The sequence below is a fragment of the Nerophis lumbriciformis genome, linkage group LG06, assembly GCF_033978685.3.
Source record: "Nerophis lumbriciformis linkage group LG06, RoL_Nlum_v2.1, whole genome shotgun sequence".
Classification (NCBI taxonomy): domain Eukaryota; kingdom Metazoa; phylum Chordata; class Actinopteri; order Syngnathiformes; family Syngnathidae; genus Nerophis; species Nerophis lumbriciformis.
The window spans coordinates 58,482,280-58,501,478 of NC_084553.2; the positions used below are offsets into that span (position 1 = coordinate 58,482,280).

A 19,199-nucleotide genomic window follows, 5' to 3' on the forward strand; every position below is an offset into this window, starting at 1 on the left:
CCAATTGGAAGGAACTACTTGTCGGCGTGCGTGTTCCCCCCCCCCTCCTTGTTATTTATGTATCATCATTCTCCGAGGTTCGTTTGGGACGACGCCGTTGTTTTGGCCGTCGTCACGATGACCTCATCTAATAATAAGACTTTTAAATTCCTGTCACGGGCCAAGTCGACGCACACCAACACAACGTGTTCAAGTGCGTCAGTGATAATGTGTGTAACGGCATTTGCCAGGACATTTTTAGGCAGGTGTTGGCATCTGTAAAGCTGGAAGCAGGGGGAGAAAAAGCTATCAAACATTGCAACAGCAATATTAACCGTATTGTTCGGACTATAAGTCGCTCCGAAGAAAAGGCCATGCTAACATAAAAGTGCTATTTTTTTTTAGCTAATTTTGCTACCATTTACCCTTCAGTCATATAACTTGGTATGTGACAGCTGTTAACTGTTGGTGTGCTAACATTAGCATGCTCGCACGCTAATAATAAAGTAAAAACTTTTTCCAAATTTTACACTTGTTTTCTCTAATTCCGCAGCCATACATACACCTCACAGTCAGAAAACTTGGTATGTGAAACTTGTTAACTGTTAGCATGCTAACTTTAGCATGCTAACATTACAGTGCTAACTCTTTAGCTAACTTTACGTTTTTTTTTCTTTCATTACACAGCCATACACCTTACAGTCATATAACTTGGAATGTGACACATGCTAACCGTTAGCATGTTTATGTTAGCATGCTAACATAAAAGTGCTAGGTTTTTTTAGCTAATTTTGCTACCGTTTACCCTTCAGTCATATAACTTGGTATGTGACAGCTGTTAACTGTTGGTGTGCTAACATTAGCATGCTCGCACGCTAATAATAAAGTAAAAACTTTTTCCAAATTTTACACTTTTTTTTCTCTAATTCCACAGCCATACATACACCTCACAGTCAGAAAACTTGGTATGTGAAACTTGTTAACTGTTAGCATGCTAACTTTAGCATGCTAACATTACAGTGCTAACTCTTTAGCTAACTTTACGTTTTTTTTTCTTTCATTACACAGCCATACACCTTACAGTCATATAACTTGGAATGTGACACATGCTAACCGTTAGCATGTTTATGTTAGCATGCTAACATAAAAGTGCTAGGTTTTTTTAGCTAATTTTGCTACCGTTTACCCTTCAGTCATATAACTTGGTATGTGACAGCTGTTAACTGTTAGTGTGCTAACTTTTACATGCTAACATTACAGTGCTAACTTTTTAGCTAACTTTACATGTTTCTTCTTTCATTACACAGCCATACACCTTACAGTTATATAACTTGTGATGTGACACATGCTAACCATTAGCATGCTAACATTATGCTTTTTTTGCTACCGTTTACCCTAGTCCTATAACTTGGTATGTGACAGCTGTTAACTGTTGGTGTGCTAACATTAGCATGCTAGCACACTAACAATAAAGTAAAAACTTTTTTTCAGATTGTACACTTGTTTCCTCTAATTCCGCAGCCATACACCTTACAGTCATAAAACTCGGCATGTGAAACTTGTTAACTGTTAGCATGCTAACATTACAGTGCTAACTCTTTAGCTAACTTTACGGGGGTTTTTTTCTTTCATTACACAGCCATACACCTTACAGTCATATAACTTGGAATGTGACACATGCTAACCGTTAGCATGTTTATGTTAGCATGCTAACATAAAAGTGCTAGGTTTTTTTTAGTTAATTTTGCTACCGTTTACCCTTCAGTCATATAACTTGGTATGTGACAATTGTTAACTGTTAGTGTGCTAACTTTTACATACTAACATTACAGTGCTAACTTTTTAGCAAACTTTAGGTTTTTTTTCCTTCATTAGACAGCCATACACCTTACAGTCAAATACCTTGGTATGTGATACATGTTAACCGTTAGCATGCTAACACTAACGTGCTAGCTTTTTGAGCTAATTTTGCTACCGTTTACCCTATAGTCATATAACTTGGTATGTGACAGCTGTTAACTGTTGGTGTGCTAACATTAGCATGCTAGCACACTAACAATAAAGTAATAACTTTTGTTCAAATTTTACACTTTTTTCTCTAATTCTGCAGCCATACAACTTAGTCATATAACTTGGTATTTGAAACATGCTAACTGTATGCATGTTTATGTTAGCATGTTAACATTAAAGTGCTAGCTTTTTGAGCTCATTTTGCAACGCTTTACCTTAGTCACAAACTTGGTATGTGACACTTGTAAATTGTTAGCATTCAAACGATAGCATGCTAGCAAGCTAACTTAAGCATGCTAACTTTTTAATCTAATTTTACACTTTTTTTTCTATTTCCGCAGCTATACACCTTTGAGTACTATAAATTGGTATATGAAACATGCTAACTGTATGCATGTTTACGTTAGCATGTTAACATTAAAGTGCTAGCTTTTTGAGCTCATTTTGCAACCCTTTACCTTAGAGTCATAAAACTTGGTATGTGACACTTGTAAATTGTCAGCATTTAAACGACAGCATGCTAGCAAGCTAACTTAAGCATGCTAACTTTTTAATCTAATTTTACACTTTTTTTTTCTATTTCTGCAGCCATACACCTTTGAGTCATATAAATTGGTATATAAAACATGCTGACTGTTATCATGCTATTGTTAACACACATGCTAAGTGTTAGCATTTTTATGTAAACATGCTACGGTTTTAGGCTAGCTCTGTTGATCATTTTGTACAGTTACACCTAAAACTCACGGATTCAGACACTCGGCACCATCTAATAAGTACGGCAGCTTCCGACGACCCCCGGCCAGAGGTCCAGGGCTAGTCAGCTATCTGAACAAAACACTTTGTGTTAGCAAATAATTAGTATAATATCTAACAAAATCTCTCATCAATAATGAATTAATTCATGCAGAGGGACAGCAAACTGAACAAAAACAGACCCAAGGCTACAGTTTTGACAACCTTGGCATAAAATTCACTTCCGCAAAGAAAATTACTATATTAATTTCCATTTTCTACGCATTTTTTTTTTTTTTTTTTTTTTTTACAATTTTATTTAAATAACTCAGAATAATGCCATTTACAGTGTTTCAAACAACAAAGTAAATAAAGGGTTGTGTAGTGAGAGTTGGTGCTCTGAATGTCACATCCTATGATAGCATCAGTCACCTACCTACTTATGTGACACTGTAGTGTAATACAAATATGCTCACACAGTCAGAGATGATAAGTCAGCAGACAAGGTTGGCGTTACCGTTCCAACAATATGTTACTTTTGGCCAACCCCGACCGCAGAAATACGACTCAAAATTTACAGGAGGTGAGTTTTTCCTCAAACGGTTTGGCCTTGGCGGAGGTCTTAGAGCAGGGGTGTCCAAACTTTTTATCAGCGAGGGGCCGCATAAATAAAATTAAGGATGGTGAAGCCACGTTGATACGTTAAAGATACTAAAACAGATATAATGTTGGTCAATCAACATATGCTAAGATAGCTGAACAAAATAATCCAAATCTTAGCTGTGTGTTATCGGTAGCAAAGCATATTCAATGTAATTTTGCCTAAAATTAAAAATTTTAACATGCTAACATTAGTGTGCTAACTTTTTTTTGCAGTCAAACGTCTTAGTACTTGAAACATTCTAACTTTATTTAGCAAATTTTGCAGATAAACACCTCAGAGTCATATGACTTGGTACTTGACACATGCTAACAGTTAGCATGCTAATGTTAATATTCTAGCATGCTATCTTTTTTAGCCAATTTTGCATATTCAATGTAATTTTGCCCAAAAATAAGAATTTTAACATGCTAACAGTGTGCTAACTTTTGTAGCAAATTTTGCAGATAAACACCTCAGTCATATGACTTGGTACTTGACACGTGCTAACAGTTAGCATGCTAATGTTAATATTCTAGCATGCTATCTTTTTTTTTGCCAATTTTTCAGATAAACACCTCAGAGTCATATGACTTGGTACTTGACACATGCTAACAGTTAGCATTCTAACATTGAGATTCTAGCATGCTATGTTTTTTAGCCAATTTTACAGCCAAACACCTCAGAGTCCTATACCTTCGTACTTCACACATGCTAACTGCTAACATGCTAATAATGTTAGCAATCTAACATACCAACATTAGCATGCTAACTTTTTTTGCCAATTTTGCAACCTAACACCTAACAGGCATATAACTTTGTACTTAATATACGCAAACTGTTAGCACGTTAACAGTTAGTATTATAACTTTTTAAGCTAAGTTTATATGCGTACGTTTCGTAGTTACATGACTTGGTACTTGACGCATTCTAACTGTTGTCAATCTAAAATTAGCAATCTAGCATACTAACAATAGCATACTAACTTTTTTAGCCAATTTTGCAGCCGAACAGCTCAGAGTCATATAACTTGGTACTTGATATATGCTAACTGTTGGTATATTAACAGTTAACACGCTAACTTTTTAAACTTATTTTACATACGTACGCTTCAAAGTCATATGACTTGGTGGTTGATGTATTCTAACAGTTAGCATGCTAACATTAGAGTTTAAGTTCGCCTTACGCATTTCAGCTAACTGTTAGCATGCTGACATTAGCAATCTAGCCTAATAACATTAGCATGATAACTTTTTTAGCCAATTTTGCAGCCGAACAGATCAGTCATTTAACTTGGTACTTGATATATGCTAACTGTTCAAATGTTAACAGTTAGCATGCTAACTTTTTAAGCTAATTCTACATGCGCACACTTTATAGTCATATGACTTGGTACTCAACACATTCTGACTGTTAGCATGCTAACTTTAGGCCAGGGGTGTCAAACGTACGGCCCGAGGGCCAGATCAGGCCCAGCGAACAGATTTTATCCGGCCCGCGGGATGAGTTTGCCAAGTATAAAAATGATTCTGAAAGTTTTGAATGGAAGAAACAGCTGTTCTAAAAGTGTCCACTAGATGTCGCAATAGCAATTCTTTGTATCTTTGTAGATGATGCTACATATGTACAAAATGAACCACATGATGTTAGTATAATGATCAAACTACATAAATAACGTACTGTAATTTGATTTTGATATAATTTTTTTATCTTGATAGATTGAAAATGAACACCAATGAGTTGACTGATGAACATTATCACATAATTTATTCAGAAAATATAAATAACAAATAAAGTATATATACTATTAACAGCAACAGGTAATTAAAAAAACAACAACATTAGGATTTGTACAATTTTAGAGTGTGCTTGTTGTATTTTTAGAAGTTGTCTTTATTTTTAAGTTATCGTGCCGTGATTTTGCCAGTCTGGCCCACTTGGGAGCAGATTTTTCTCCATGTGGCCGTCGATCTAAAATGAGTTTGACACACCTGGCTTACGCATTTAAGTGCCTTTCACTTGCAATTTCTCCCAAAATGGCATATTTTAGTTTTTTAGTGCAATGTTCATATTTTGTCTTTAGAAGAAGTTGCGGGCCAATAAAAAAACAAAAACAAATGGCCCCTGGGCCACACTTTGGACACCCCCTGTCTTAGAGTAATGCTCTTACAGTTCTGGCCTGAACTACTTTCTAATATGTAACATGTTGTCACTGCAGTACAGTATTAGTTCCCGTCAAGCCCCCACCAGTCTACCGTGAAGTAGGAAAGAAACAACCGTTGTTCAGGAGTGGACGCGCACTCCACTGCGAGTCAAGCGAACTCTCGCACGATGTCCTCGCAGGTTCCTGGTGGCGACCCACCGCTCCTTTTACACCAGGAGGCGGCGGCTGTAAACGTGATTGATCCGGCACGTGTGTGGGCAGAGTCATCCTCGGGTGTGAGGAGGAAAACACCTCCTGACTGCTAGCAGATGGGACGGGGCCGCCGGGGAGCGCAAAGAACACGGCGCCGGGGAAGATCTTCGGTCCTTGAGAGTGCACAGACCGTGCCAGCCACATGTCCACAGTTTCTTTCCGTGTAATTCTTGACTTATTTTTCTTCAGATGTAGAGAGAGCCGTCGGCGGGTCCCACGTAACCCACGCCGATGAGAAGAACGTCTATTAACGTCCAAATGCCCAGGCCTCCAAAGCTGAACAGCTTGCCCAGACCCTCTCGCCACTGGCCCAGGTAGAAGCGGTCCGCCCCAAAACCACCCAGTGTGATGCTACGTAGAGCAGAGAGGATAAAACACATCAGCGTCTTGATGCTTGTCACTGGCACTCACATTTTACTTCATTTATCTTAGACATTTAACTTACATTAATTAACCTCTTAAGGCCCAAGCTGTTTGTTTACATGCTTTTTTTTATTTCTCTTTGTTATTTGGGCTTATTGGACCCTAATTAGAATAAAAACTAAAAATCATCTTTTTATATGATGTACTTAGTCCATAAGTACACAAACGTGTACTTCATGTTTAGTGACATGCTAATTCTTATTTTTAAACTTTTTTCCCCCAAATTCCATTGTATGTTATACTCTTCTGACACCACCAGATGGCAGTATAAGTGTCCACATAAGCGGCCATAAGACCCCAATTCAGTAGTGTACACAATTTTGGAAATAAGAGCTGAAAGGTGCTGTCCACGCATGTGGCCACTAAGCCTTTAAAGGTCACTTATTCTCCTTTATGTTTTTAACCAACTTTAAATGGAGTGTCAGGGGTTCCACGTTGGTGTATTGTCCAAAATCTAGCCTTTGGGCTGGGATTTAGACAGTTTTGAAGTTGTGTGTGTCTGTGCTAGTGTTGTCCCGATACCAATATTTTAGTACCAGTACCAGTACCAAAATGTATTTTGATACTTTTCAGTACGTTTCTAAATAAGGGGGACCACTATATATAATATATATATATATATTATATAATATATATATAATATATATAATATATATATATATATATATATAAAGAACGACATTTCGTTACATAATGTTTGTGAACTGGGTTTATTTTAAGATGTGTAGCGAAGCCTTCTTTGTTTTTTTACAAAGCTAGCCTCTGTGAAGTGTTAGGCAATTATATGAGGTGCAGGCTCACCTAGCTTGTGGCCAGAAGGGAGGTTATACTTTCATGATAGTATTTCCCATTTATTTATTTGTGACAACCCAGCATGAGCAAATTTAAATTAGAGATTTTTTCCTACGTTTGGTTCTCATAAACACTTTATGGACACACAACACTGCTCATTACATCATTAAAAACTTAGTTTTGCATACTGTAATAGGGGACCTTTAATAAACAATGAAGTCATTAACTATCAACTTTATGTTTTACTAGTTGGACTAACTCACACTGCTCTACAGTGTAAACAAACAACATTTTGGGGACGGTGTGGCGCGGTTGGGAGAGTGGCCGTGCCAGCAACCTGAGGGTTCCTGGTTCAATCCCCACCTTCTACCAACCTCGTCACGTCTGAGCAAGACACTTCACCCTTGCTCCTGATGGGTCGTGGTTAGGGCCTTGCATGGCAGCTCCCGCCATCAGTGTGTGAATGTGTGTGTGAATGGATGAATGTGGAAATAGTGTCAAAGCGCTTTGAGTACCTTGAAGGTAGAAAAGCGCTACACAAGTATAAGCCATTTATCATTTATTTATCATTTTTAAAGGCGATTAAGGTTTTAGGAAGGCAACAGATTAAGCTGAGAAACTCCAAATGATATCTGCTGACGACTAAGCACCACAACAACAGTTAAAATGTATAAATTTCCCTTTTTGTGGCTTGAAAGTGATATTAGATAACAAAAAAATATGTTTTTACCTGAGCGCCAGCGCTGTGGACCACTTGTATCCTCCAGTCCAGTTGCAAAATAACCGCTTCTGAAAACGTCTTTTACCTACCAAGAAAAAAACAATAATGCATTTTGTATTTACTTTGTCGGTGCAGAATGTTTGACCATAAAGAGAGGGAAATACGAGGTGGTGTGGCTCAATGGAGGAGAAAAAACGTATGCACGACACACTCGATTGATTGTGGCAAAAAAAACAGAACAACAACTTGCACAGGAGGAGCAGTGTGGTCTTCGTCCTGGTCGTGGAACTGTGGACCAGCTCTGTACTCTCGGCAGGGTCCTCTTTAATACATGTAACTAATTGCTAAGGTAAGTAATTAGTGTGTTGCTTTAAAAAAACGTTAAGATGTCTGACATATGCAGTTTAGACGTTTCATGAGACATGGAGTGTGTGTATTTGCCTTAAAAAGGCAGTGCCTGTTGCTCGGTGAAGTGTGACTAAGAGCTGTTTGCAAGCACAAACTCGCAGTTTGCAGGTCTGTTGAATCGGTTTACTGGATTATGTTAGCGCTACCTATCTTTGATGGCTGTAGTCTCCTTGTGCACAAATGGGTTTTGTGGGATTGCAAGCTTCCCACTTCAGTCATTGATTGGTTGTTCATTATTCCCTCCAAGTAGTAGTGTGTGTCCACTATGTTGTTTGCTGTGTGATGTTGCCTCATTCTAAGTTCGATTTAGTGTGGTGCTGGTTGTAGCGTTCATTGGTAAAAAGATATTTCCTGCATTCTGACGCTGTCTTGTTGACATACAATCAAAAGTAGCATGACACGTTACAACAAACATCTCACGAACGGCGTTGTAACGTGCATAAAAGTAAGTAATTACTCATTACTAGTAAAATGAACAATGTTATTTGGAACACCGCCCATACCTAAACAGTGCACGTGGTCCAGGACGTCGCAGGTGGCATTGTAGCGCTGTCGGGGGCAGGCCACCGTCATGCAGGAGGTGGAGTTGGAGCAGCGGTACTGCGACGGATCCAGTTGCCAGCAGAACTGACAGGTGATGGACAGGGAGAAGTTGGTCTGCTGCTGACCCGACTCGCCCTGCAAAACGCCGACGTGACGTCACAGGAACGAAAACGGCCCGTGTGAAACGACAGTACTTGCCAGTTGTTCAAAGAACAATGGTGGCACTCACCACACAGTGAACCCCTTTTTTGGCCTTACAGGTGAAGGACGCTGGTTTCCCGTAAGTGCAATTATGCTGGTAATTGCAGTTGATGCAATCAGCTGGCAAGCGCCTGCACAAACCCCCGCTGGGACATTTGGAGGCGTGGCTCTCGTCGTCAGCAGGAGAGGCTGAAAATACAAACCAAAAGAATACAATCAAAATTAGTTCCTAATCAAGGTTCAAGGTGCTTTTATTATTGTCCATTCTTTAACATGTACAATACATATAAGAACTGAAATTTTCGGCACAGTCCCACTAAGAGCAGACATACATTACAGGAAGACAAGAACAGGACCGCCGACGGATCAGCCACTTACGGCGCCCCTTAAAAAGGTGGTAAACAGGTGATATTGGGAAAGGGGGGAAGAGTAAAAAATATTCAGTCAAAGAGTCTGAGGCCAAGGAAAAAAACCTCATAGCCATAGCACACTAGGGCTGGGCGATATATCGATATACGCGATATATCGCGGGTTTGTCTCTGTGCGATATAGAAAATGACTATATCGTGATATCGAGTATACGTTCTCACGCAGTTGCTTTTAGCTGCGGGCATTACACTACAGGCTCTCCTCCTCTTTCCAGTCTCTCCTTCTCACAGACAGACAAGCGCACCTTCTTACACACGTCACATACTGTCACGTCATACGTCACATACGTATACGCCCTCCCCGAGCAGAGAGGTAGCAGCATGGCTAACGTTAGCTGTGATGCTAGCGGAGTGGTGCGAGCGCGAATACGAGAGAGAGAAGGTGTGAATCTGGTAACAAATGGAGGAATAATTATTTCCCCCAAAAAACAGCAGGGGGTCCATCGTCTGGCGGTGGTTTGGCTTAAAGTGGGAAGATGTCGAACAGACAACCGTAATTTGTGTGGGGCAAAAGCGTTGCTATAAAAAGTAGCATTACTGCTGTAACAAACAGTTCAGGGTGTCCCAATTTACCGGAGTGTGTTCGGTAAGGAGGAGGAGGTTTGTCCCTCCAGAGTTGTTGCCGTAGGGCTGTGACGTAGGGTGTGTGTAGTTGTGGAAGGAGGTGTGTGATGTTGACATTAAAGAAGCGGTGGCTACCGAACCTGCTCTAATGTCTCCCGTTTATTATTTTATTACATAAGTACGCTGTATAGGCGAACCCAGGACACTCGGCTACACTGCTAATATGTAGCATCATTTGAAAAGTCACTCGCAAAACAATGAAGAGTGCTTCCTCCGCACGTCAATATCTCCGTTTGGTGCCACACGTCCACACCATCAAAATGCCGAAGCAAACATTTCCAGATCAACACCGTATGAAAAAAAGTGATTTTTTTAGTTGTGATTTCCTTCTCTGCATGAAAGTTTAAAAGTAGCATATATTAATGCAGTATGAAGAAGAATGTTTTAATGTAGACACATAGAATCATCATACTGCTGTGATTATATGCATCAAGTGTTCATTCAAGGCTAAGGCAAAATATCGAGATATATATATTGTGTATCGCGATATGGCCTTAAAATATTGCGATATTAAAAAAAGGCAATATCGCCCAGCCCTATAGCACACAAACATGTTACATAAAATCACAACAGCTTGCAACAGAGTGGAGGCAGTGGGAGCCACGGAGGCCGGCTGCAGCTAAAAAGCACTACTTTACTACCTTTAGTAACCACAGCGTAGCTATCGGTGCCTCATGCAGATTCAACCACTTGCAACAAGTGCTTGAAGTGAGATTATGCAAGTAACAGAAAGAGACACTCGGTCTCGTCTGATGCCTTTTTGTTTTACTTTATTGCTGGCGTAACACGCCAACAGCAGTCCTCAGGTCCGACACAGCACACATATTTCATCACAACACTTAACCATTAAGCACCAATACAGTCAATACAGGCGAGATGCATTCACAAACGCCAGAATTCCGAATATCACAAGCAGGTCGTTTTTTTGGCACATTCTGTATGTTCTGTATTGCTGCGACGATTATGACAATTTGTTGCAGATTTGATTTCATGGGTTAGGGTTAGAGTTATACAACAATATCGATTCCAAATGTGAAAGATACTCATCCATACTGTTTAGAGGAACTTTTTACCACTTTTGAACGGGGTGAACTGTACATGAGATGTTTAGTTTAGTTTATTATTTCTTCGGTCAGTGGTCAACAAAATAAACAAACAGTTTTACATAAACAAACAGTTGGACGTTCCTAAATTGAAAATGTTGCAGACCGAAAGGGTTTAGGCTGAAGTTGAACACTTATTGCGCCTAACCCTATAAAAAATGTTAAATACAAGATGAGCTTCCAAAAATTATGAAATTTCCAAATACACATTGTACACAACATAAACACTGTTCAATTATATACACAGTAAAGGCATGTGAAATATCCTTGTACACTTGTTAAACCTTTGTAACAATTATATACTATATACGGTACAAATAATTATACTCCCATTATTATTTATATCCCACATTAATTTTTAATTAACTTTGATCATAGTATTAACTACTGTGTTTGATCAAAGAGTAATGTCATCTCTTGTACAGTACTTTATATTCAATGACTCTACATGAATGCACCCTGTGTTTCTTATCCTTACAAGTCCACACACTGTATCTTATTTAGGATCCGAAAGAAGAGGTACCAGAAAATAGGCGAAGGCAGAAGAATGCCAAGTTAATTTTTTGTTTCAATCCCCGGCAAGATGGCACAACCTCGGTGGACAAATGCATGCAGAGTGACCATTTTAGAGCTTGTCCTGACCTTATGAGCTAGGTCCACTTTCCCAGTGCTGGTATTGCTATTGTCAGTACTTCTTTTTTCTAGAATAAATGATCAAACTTCAATTCTCAATCAATCAATCAATCAAAGTTTACTTATATGGCCCTAAATCACGAGTGTCTCAAAGGGCTGCACAAGCCACAACGACATCCTCGGCTCAATTCTAGTCACCACTCATCATTTTAGACAGCCTTAGAACAAACGGATCTGTGTGGACTATTCCCTCATAACCAACTTGTTATGCAGCAGTGTACTTACAACAGTTTTATAGACAAATTGTACTATTTATAGTCACGATGGATGCGCAAAATGTTCTTTTTGCTAGGGGTGGCGTAACTGAAAATAATTGAGAAGTACTGCATTAAAGTGTTCTTTCTGATGATGAGTTGATGTGCCAGAACTCTTTCATGCATGCATGAAACACTAACTTGACAAGATCATCCTTGTCATATTATTTCATTTCCATAACATTACCACATATTTTTCTGGAAATACTAAAAAAAATACTCTGAATAAATTATGGATGTTTTTCCATGCAAACTGACGACTTTAATCCCATTTATTATTGCCACCAATGCCTTATGATCAGTATTCTGGAATGCCCTACAGTTAGAGATGCTAACTCAGTAGAAGCATTTTTCCCCCCAAAAAAAATTGTGCCGCTGTAGTGGCTGCTGGTGGCAGGAGCTCTGTGCTCTTGTGTAATCATTTTGTGTTCCTGATGTTTCCCTCTTGTTTTCATGTGTTTTTTGGGGGGGTGGGGGGGTTTGCCTTTTGGTTCGGGACCCTTTGGGACTGTGTGACAAGGGTTGGCACTTTCGTGACTTCTGCGGTGCTTTTTTGTGAACTTCTGGATATGCCTCCCGGGAGACTTTTGGCCAGTGAGACCAGCTGTTGGGTCTCTGCCAAACCAGAGTCCATTTGGAGAGACTGGAGGAGATGCGGATGAAGAGACAGGACTGCGGAGCTGGCGCTGAGCGTCGGGACGGACAAGCTTCACAGTGTCTTGGCTGAATGAGCAGGTATCGGACACCTCGGGGTCCTTGGATGTATCCTCGCTCATCCAAGCGGACTGGACACTGGCCGAGAGTTGGTGGGCGGCCGAGGGTGGAGTCGGCTCTCTTGGTTGCTTTTAGAGATGTCCAATAATATCGGACTGCCGATAAATGCTTTAAAATGTAATATTGGAAATTAACGGTATCGGTTTCAAAAAGCTGCGATGAGGTGGCGACTTGTCCATGGTGTACCCCGCCTTCCGTCCGATTGTAGCTGAGATAGGCTCCAGTGCCCCCCGCGACCCCAAAGGGAATAAGCGGTAGAAAATGGATGGATGGATGGTTTCAAAAAGTAAAATGTATTACTTTTTAAAACGCCGCTGTACGGAGTGGTACACGGACGTAGGGAGAAGTACAGAGCGCCAATAGGCACTGACTTTGTGTGCCGGCTCACTCACATAATATCTACGGCTTTTCACACACAAGTGAATGCAAAGCATACTTGGTCAACAGCCATACAGGTCACACTGAGGGTGGCACACCAAACAAGAATGACAAACACATTTCGGGAGAACATCCGCACCGTAACACAACATAAACACAACAGAACAAATACCCAGAACCCCTTGCAGCACTAACTCTTCCGGGCCGCTACAATATACACCCCCCCGCTACCCCCTACCACCCCCCACCTCAACCCCGCCCCGCCCACCTCAACCTCCTCATGCTCTCTCAGGGAGAGCATGTCCCAAATTCCAAGCTGCTGTTTTGAGACATATTAAAAAAAAATGCTCTTTGTGACTTCAATAACAAATATGGCAGTGCCATGTTGGTATTTTTTTCCATAACTTGAGTTGATTTATTTTGGAAAACCTTGTTTACATTGTTTAATGCATCCAGCGGGGCATCACAACAAAATTAGGCATAATAATGTGTTAATTCCACGACTGTATATATTGGTATTGGTTGATATCGGAATCGGTAATTAGGAGTTGGACAATATTAGAATATCGACAAAAAAGCCATTATCGGACATCTCTAGTTGCTTTGTTGGGTCTGCTCCTGTCTTTGCCCATGCTCCCCAACCCCAGCAGACTGATTGATTGATTGATTGAAACTTTTATTAGTAGATTGCAAAGTTCAGTACATATTCCGTACAATTGACCACTAAATGGTAACACCCGAATAAGTTTTTCAACTTGTTTAAGTCGGGGTCCACGTAAATAAATTCATGGTACAAATATATACTATCAGCATAATACAGTCATCACACAAGTTAATCATTAGAGTATATACATTTAATTATTTACATTATTTACAATCCGGGGGGCGCGGTGAGGAGGGTTTGGTTGATAACAGCACTTCAGTCATCAACAATTGCATCATCAGAGAAATAAATAAATGATAAATGGGTTATACTTGTATAGCGCTTTTCTACCTTCAAGGTACTCAAAGCACTTTGACAGTATTACCACATTCACACACACACACACACACATTCACACACTGATGGCGAGAGCTGCCATACAAGGCGCTAACCAGCAGCCATCAGGAGCAAGGGGTGAAGTGTCTTGCCCAAGGACACAACGGACATGACTAGGATGGTAGAAGGTAACCAGCAACACTCCGATTGCTGGCACAGCCACTCTACCAACTTCGCCACGCCGTCCCCAAATGGGCATTGAAACAGTGTAGGTCTGACTTGGTAGGATATGTACAGCGAGCAGAGAACATAGTGAGTTCAGATAGCATAAGAACAAGTATATACATTAGAAATACATTTGATTATTTACATTTGGTTATTTACAATCCGGGGAGGTAGGATGTGGAAGGGTGAGGGTGTTAGTCAAGGGTTGTAGCTGCCTGGAGGTGTTCTTTTAGTGTGGTTTTGAAGGAGGGTAGAGATGCCCTTTCTTTTGCACCTTTTGGGAGTGCATTCCATATTGATGTGGCATTGAAAGAGAATGCGTTAAGACCTTTGTTAGATGGGAATCTGGGTTTAACGTGGTTAGTGGAGCTCCCTCTGGTGTTGTGGTTATGGCGGTCATTTACGTTAAGGAAGTAGTTTGACATGTACTTCAGTATCAGGGAGGTGTAGCGGATTTTATAGACTAGGCTCAGTGCAAGTTGTTTTACTCTGTCCTCCACCCTGAGCCAGCCCACTTTGGAGAAGTGGGTAGGAGTGAGGTGGGATCTGGGGTGGAGGTCTAGAAGTAATCTGACTAGCTTCTTCTGGGATGTTTGGAGTCTAGATTTGAGGGTTTTGGAGGTGCTAGGGTACCAGGAGGTGCATGCATAATCGAAAAAGGGTTGAACGAGAGTTCCCACTAGAATCTTCAGGGTGCTTTTGTTGACCAGAGAGGAGATTCTGTAGAGAAATCTCGTTCGTTGGTTAACCTTTTTGATTACCTTGGTTGCCATTTTATCACAGGAAAGATGAGCCTCTAGAATGGAACTTAGGTAGGTGATAACAATGTCACCCACAGATTGATTGATTGATCAAAACAACAACAAGCTTTCAGAAAGAGTTATGATATAAATGATTATTATCGTTACAGTGAATAACGAAAGTAGAGTTAGTGCAGGTAAGCTGGCAAACAAAACATGTTTGATTTCCGGGATTGTTGTTTACCCGAAGCTGCAGCAGGCACCGCCGCGCTGGTGATGACTGGGCCATGCTGGGCGTCTCTGGTGTAGGGAGGCTCCTGGCCGACGTGAGGGGAGCTCAGGTATCCTGGCGGGCAAACATAGGACGTAAATATCCATTTGACACATTTGTTCAGTATAAGCAGGAATGACTACAGATAGCGCTGCTAAGCTAGCGAGGTTGGAAGCTAATGTGGCGCGAAAGAGCAAGTGTACGTACACGTCAAACACTAATGACAAACAAACACACCTTGTACACATTGTAGCACCAGGTCTGTACACAAAAGGAGAACGACCGCGTAAGTTTTGAGGCATCGTCCCCGGTCAGGACGCCATTGTTGACAAGCCATCCTTTCCTGGCTCCAGGCACTTCTTCTTCTCTGGTTTGATTTTTTGCTCCTTGTTGATGAATGCGGCTCGTTAGCGCCGTCTGTGGTCAGTGCGCGCAACGGCACAATCAAGTCGGATAAGACAGGGGTGTCAAACTCATTTTAGATCGGAGAAAAAAAAATCTACTCCCAAGTGGACTGGACTGGGAAAATCACGGCACGATAACTTAGACTGACTATACGTCCTCTTTTCCCCGGACATGTCCTCTTTTGCGGGGCTGTCCGGGCCGAGTTTCTTAAATGCCTGAAATGTCCGGCATTTTGAGTCAGGGTTGCGTGTATTTTCAATGTACGTTTAGGTTAAAAGGGGATAAAAACAAAACCAATTGTGAAGGTGTGCGCACGCAGCAGCATTCGTGAGGGAGGGGCAGAGACAGAGAGAGAGAGAGAGTTATGATAAACGCGCATGCGTCGCCAGGCTCTGCTTTTTATCCATAGATTTATCAGATTTAATTTTTTATTATCTGTAGCAAGGGTGTCAAAAGTGTGCCCCGGAGGCCATTTGCGGCCCACAGCTAATGTTTTAAAGGCCCACGGCACATTCTAAAAATACTATTCAAATAAACAAAAACATAACAAGAGTGAAATAAAAAAGCTTGAAGGTGAAATGTAATTAAGAAAAAGTTGCAATGTTGACTAATACAAAAGAGCTGTTTTGTTTTTCTTTCAAAAAGTCATTGCTCAAAACATAATATTGAATCAAAATCAATGTTATTATGAATTATTCACCTATCCAAGGTTCCGATTACTTAGAAAAATATTTTTGGTGGAAGATTTTGCATATTTTGTGTGTTTGCCATTAAAAACACAGTTTTGTTTGACAAAAAAGGGCGGAAAACAAACAAACAAACAAACAACTTAAAAAAAACTAAAACATTTTGAAATGAGGCATAGATCTGAAGTTGATGTAGACTCCAGAGATTTAAGTGTTAAATATAAAATGTACTGTATGTATGCCCTGGCACACCATTATCATCATTTCAAAACACTTTTTACACTTTTATACTGAATTAAATACACCTACAACTTATTCAATAAAAACATAGAAAAAACTACCAGCAGCGGTAAAGTTCAGATCCATGAAGGAAAGAAGAAAGTGAATGAATGTTTATAACTAAATACATTTACATATGTATACACATTTGTTTTCTTTTTTTTTTAATGAATTAAGTAACGTTTATGACAACCTTTTTCCAAAACACAATATAGAATGTGAGATATAACAGGATAATGCATACGTTTATCATTTGTTTTCAAAACGCTACCAAAAAAGTGGGACCCCAAAAATTTACTGTGGCACCCCATTTTTATGACTTGATGGGGTCCCTGGGACCCCATTTTGAAAATTCCTAGCGCCAACACTGCTGTCAACAGAGGAGAAAAAATGCTAATTTTACCGAAAATTAAGAATTCTAACATGCTAACATTAGTGTGCTAACTTTTTTTTTGCAGCCAAACGTCTTAGTACTTGAAACATTCTAACTTTTTTTAGCAAATTTTGCAGCCAAACACCTCAGTCATATGACTTGGTACTTGACACATGCTAACAGTTAGCATGCTAATGTTAATATTCTAGCATGCTATCTTTTTTAGCCAATTTTGCATATTCAATGTAATTTTGCCCAAAAATAAGAATTTTAACATGCTAACATTAGTGTGCTAACTTTTTTAGCAAATTTTGCAGATAAACACCTCAGAGTCAGATGACTTGGTACTTGACACATGCTAACAGTTAGCATGCTAATGTTAATATTCTAGCATGCTATCTCTTTTTAGCCAATTTTGCAGATAAATACCTCAGAGTCATATGACTTGGTACTTGACACACACTAACAGTTAGCATGCTAATGTTAATATTCTAGCAGGCTATCTTTTTTAGCCAATTTTGCATATTCAATGTAATTTTGCCCAAAAATAAGAATTTTAACATGCTAACATTAGTGTGCTAACTTTTTTAGCAAATTTTGCAGATAAACACCTCAGAGTCATATGACTTGGTACTTGACACATGCTAACAGTTAGCATGCTAATGTTAATATTCTAGCATGCTATCTCTTTTTAGCCAATTTTGCAGATAAATACCTCAGAGTCATAGGACTTGGTACTTGACACGTGCTAACAGTTAGCATGCTAAGGTTAATATTCTAGCATGCTATCTTTTTTAGCACATTTTGCAGATAAACACCTCAGAGTCATATGACTTGGTACTTGACACATGCTAACAGTTAGCATGCTAATGCACCTTTGATTGCTTGATTGATATGTTGCGCATATATGAACACACCATGCATAGACAAACACAAAAAAAACATAATCTCAACACCCATATACAGGTGAAACTCAGAAAATTAGAATATCGTGCAACGGTTCATTTATACCAGCAATGACAAACTCTAAAAACATAATTCAAGACTTACTTTGCTATAATTTTGATAATTGCTCACAGCTTAGGAAAACCTCAAATTGAAAATTTCAGCAAATGTTGGGGTTTCAGAAACTCTTAAATGATCATCAAAATTATAACAAAAGCATGACATATTTTACTTTGCTTGTATTGAGTTTACTGCAGAGGGGGCAGCACGGCCAGAGACAGGAACAGACCCAAAAAAAAGCAATGCAAGTGAGCCGACTTCGTCCTAGGCTGCCCACCAGCCCCCGGCCGATGTCCGGTCTGCGTGGATGACCGAGAATCCGTCAATGGAGACCCAAGTGTCTACATCCAGTAAGTCCCGTCCATGCTGAAGCTTAGAGCCAGCTCCGTCTCTTCCTCTGCATGGTCCCGCCACAGAATTCGGGAGAGCCGGCAGCTGGTCTCCGGTGCAAACAAGGCTCACCCAAAAGTCAGAAAAAAGCAGCGCAAAAGTCATGAAAGTGCCACCTTTTGTTGGGAAGTCTTGCAGAGACCCGAACCAAAATCACATGAAAACAACTCAAGCACAGAGCCACTACAGCGGTGTCATCCATCCATCCATTTTCTACCGCTTGTCCCTTTTTTTGGGGAGGGGGGGTTGGTGGAGCCTATCTCAGCTGCATTCGGGCGGAAGGCGGGGTACACCCTGGACAAGTCGCCACCTGATCGCAGGGCCAACACAGATAGACGGACAACATTCACACTCACATTCACACAAAAAAAAGAGATCTGATGCAACAAAAACACTGTTTTTCCCCAAAATATGATCTTTTTTGTATTTATACAGCCACAATATTCGTATCAAAGTTAATTATTGTGGTTATAAAATATGTAAGAGATTTTATACTTTACATCTATAGTAAGTCATAAAATCAGTCAATAATTGTCTTGACAGCATTTGTAATATATACTGTCACTATATTAATAACATATGTATTATCCGCCTCTTGCCCCAAGTCAGTTAATGAGGACAAGCAGTATAGAAAATGGATGGATGGATTATCCTGCTTGTAGTTTTCAGTGGTATAGAATAGATATACTGTATCGATCGTAAAAGTGGTTTATTTGTGGAAACC

General features: G+C 40.0%; 1 protein-coding gene across 1 annotated transcript; it reads right to left on the reverse strand.

Moving 5' to 3' along the window:
* Window positions 1-15,915, reverse strand: tm2d3 (TM2 domain containing 3). The gene is made up of 6 exons (XM_061964584.1): window positions 15,575-15,915; window positions 15,311-15,412; window positions 8,897-9,057; window positions 8,628-8,802; window positions 7,726-7,801; window positions 1-6,131 (listed from the first exon to the last, which is right to left on the reverse strand). The coding sequence occupies exons 1-6, from the start codon at window positions 15,672-15,674 to the stop codon at window positions 5,966-5,968; spliced, it is 780 nt and encodes a 259-aa protein (XP_061820568.1). The 5' UTR covers window positions 15,675-15,915; the 3' UTR covers window positions 1-5,965.
* Between the last annotated feature and the right edge of the window lie 3,284 nt (window positions 15,916-19,199).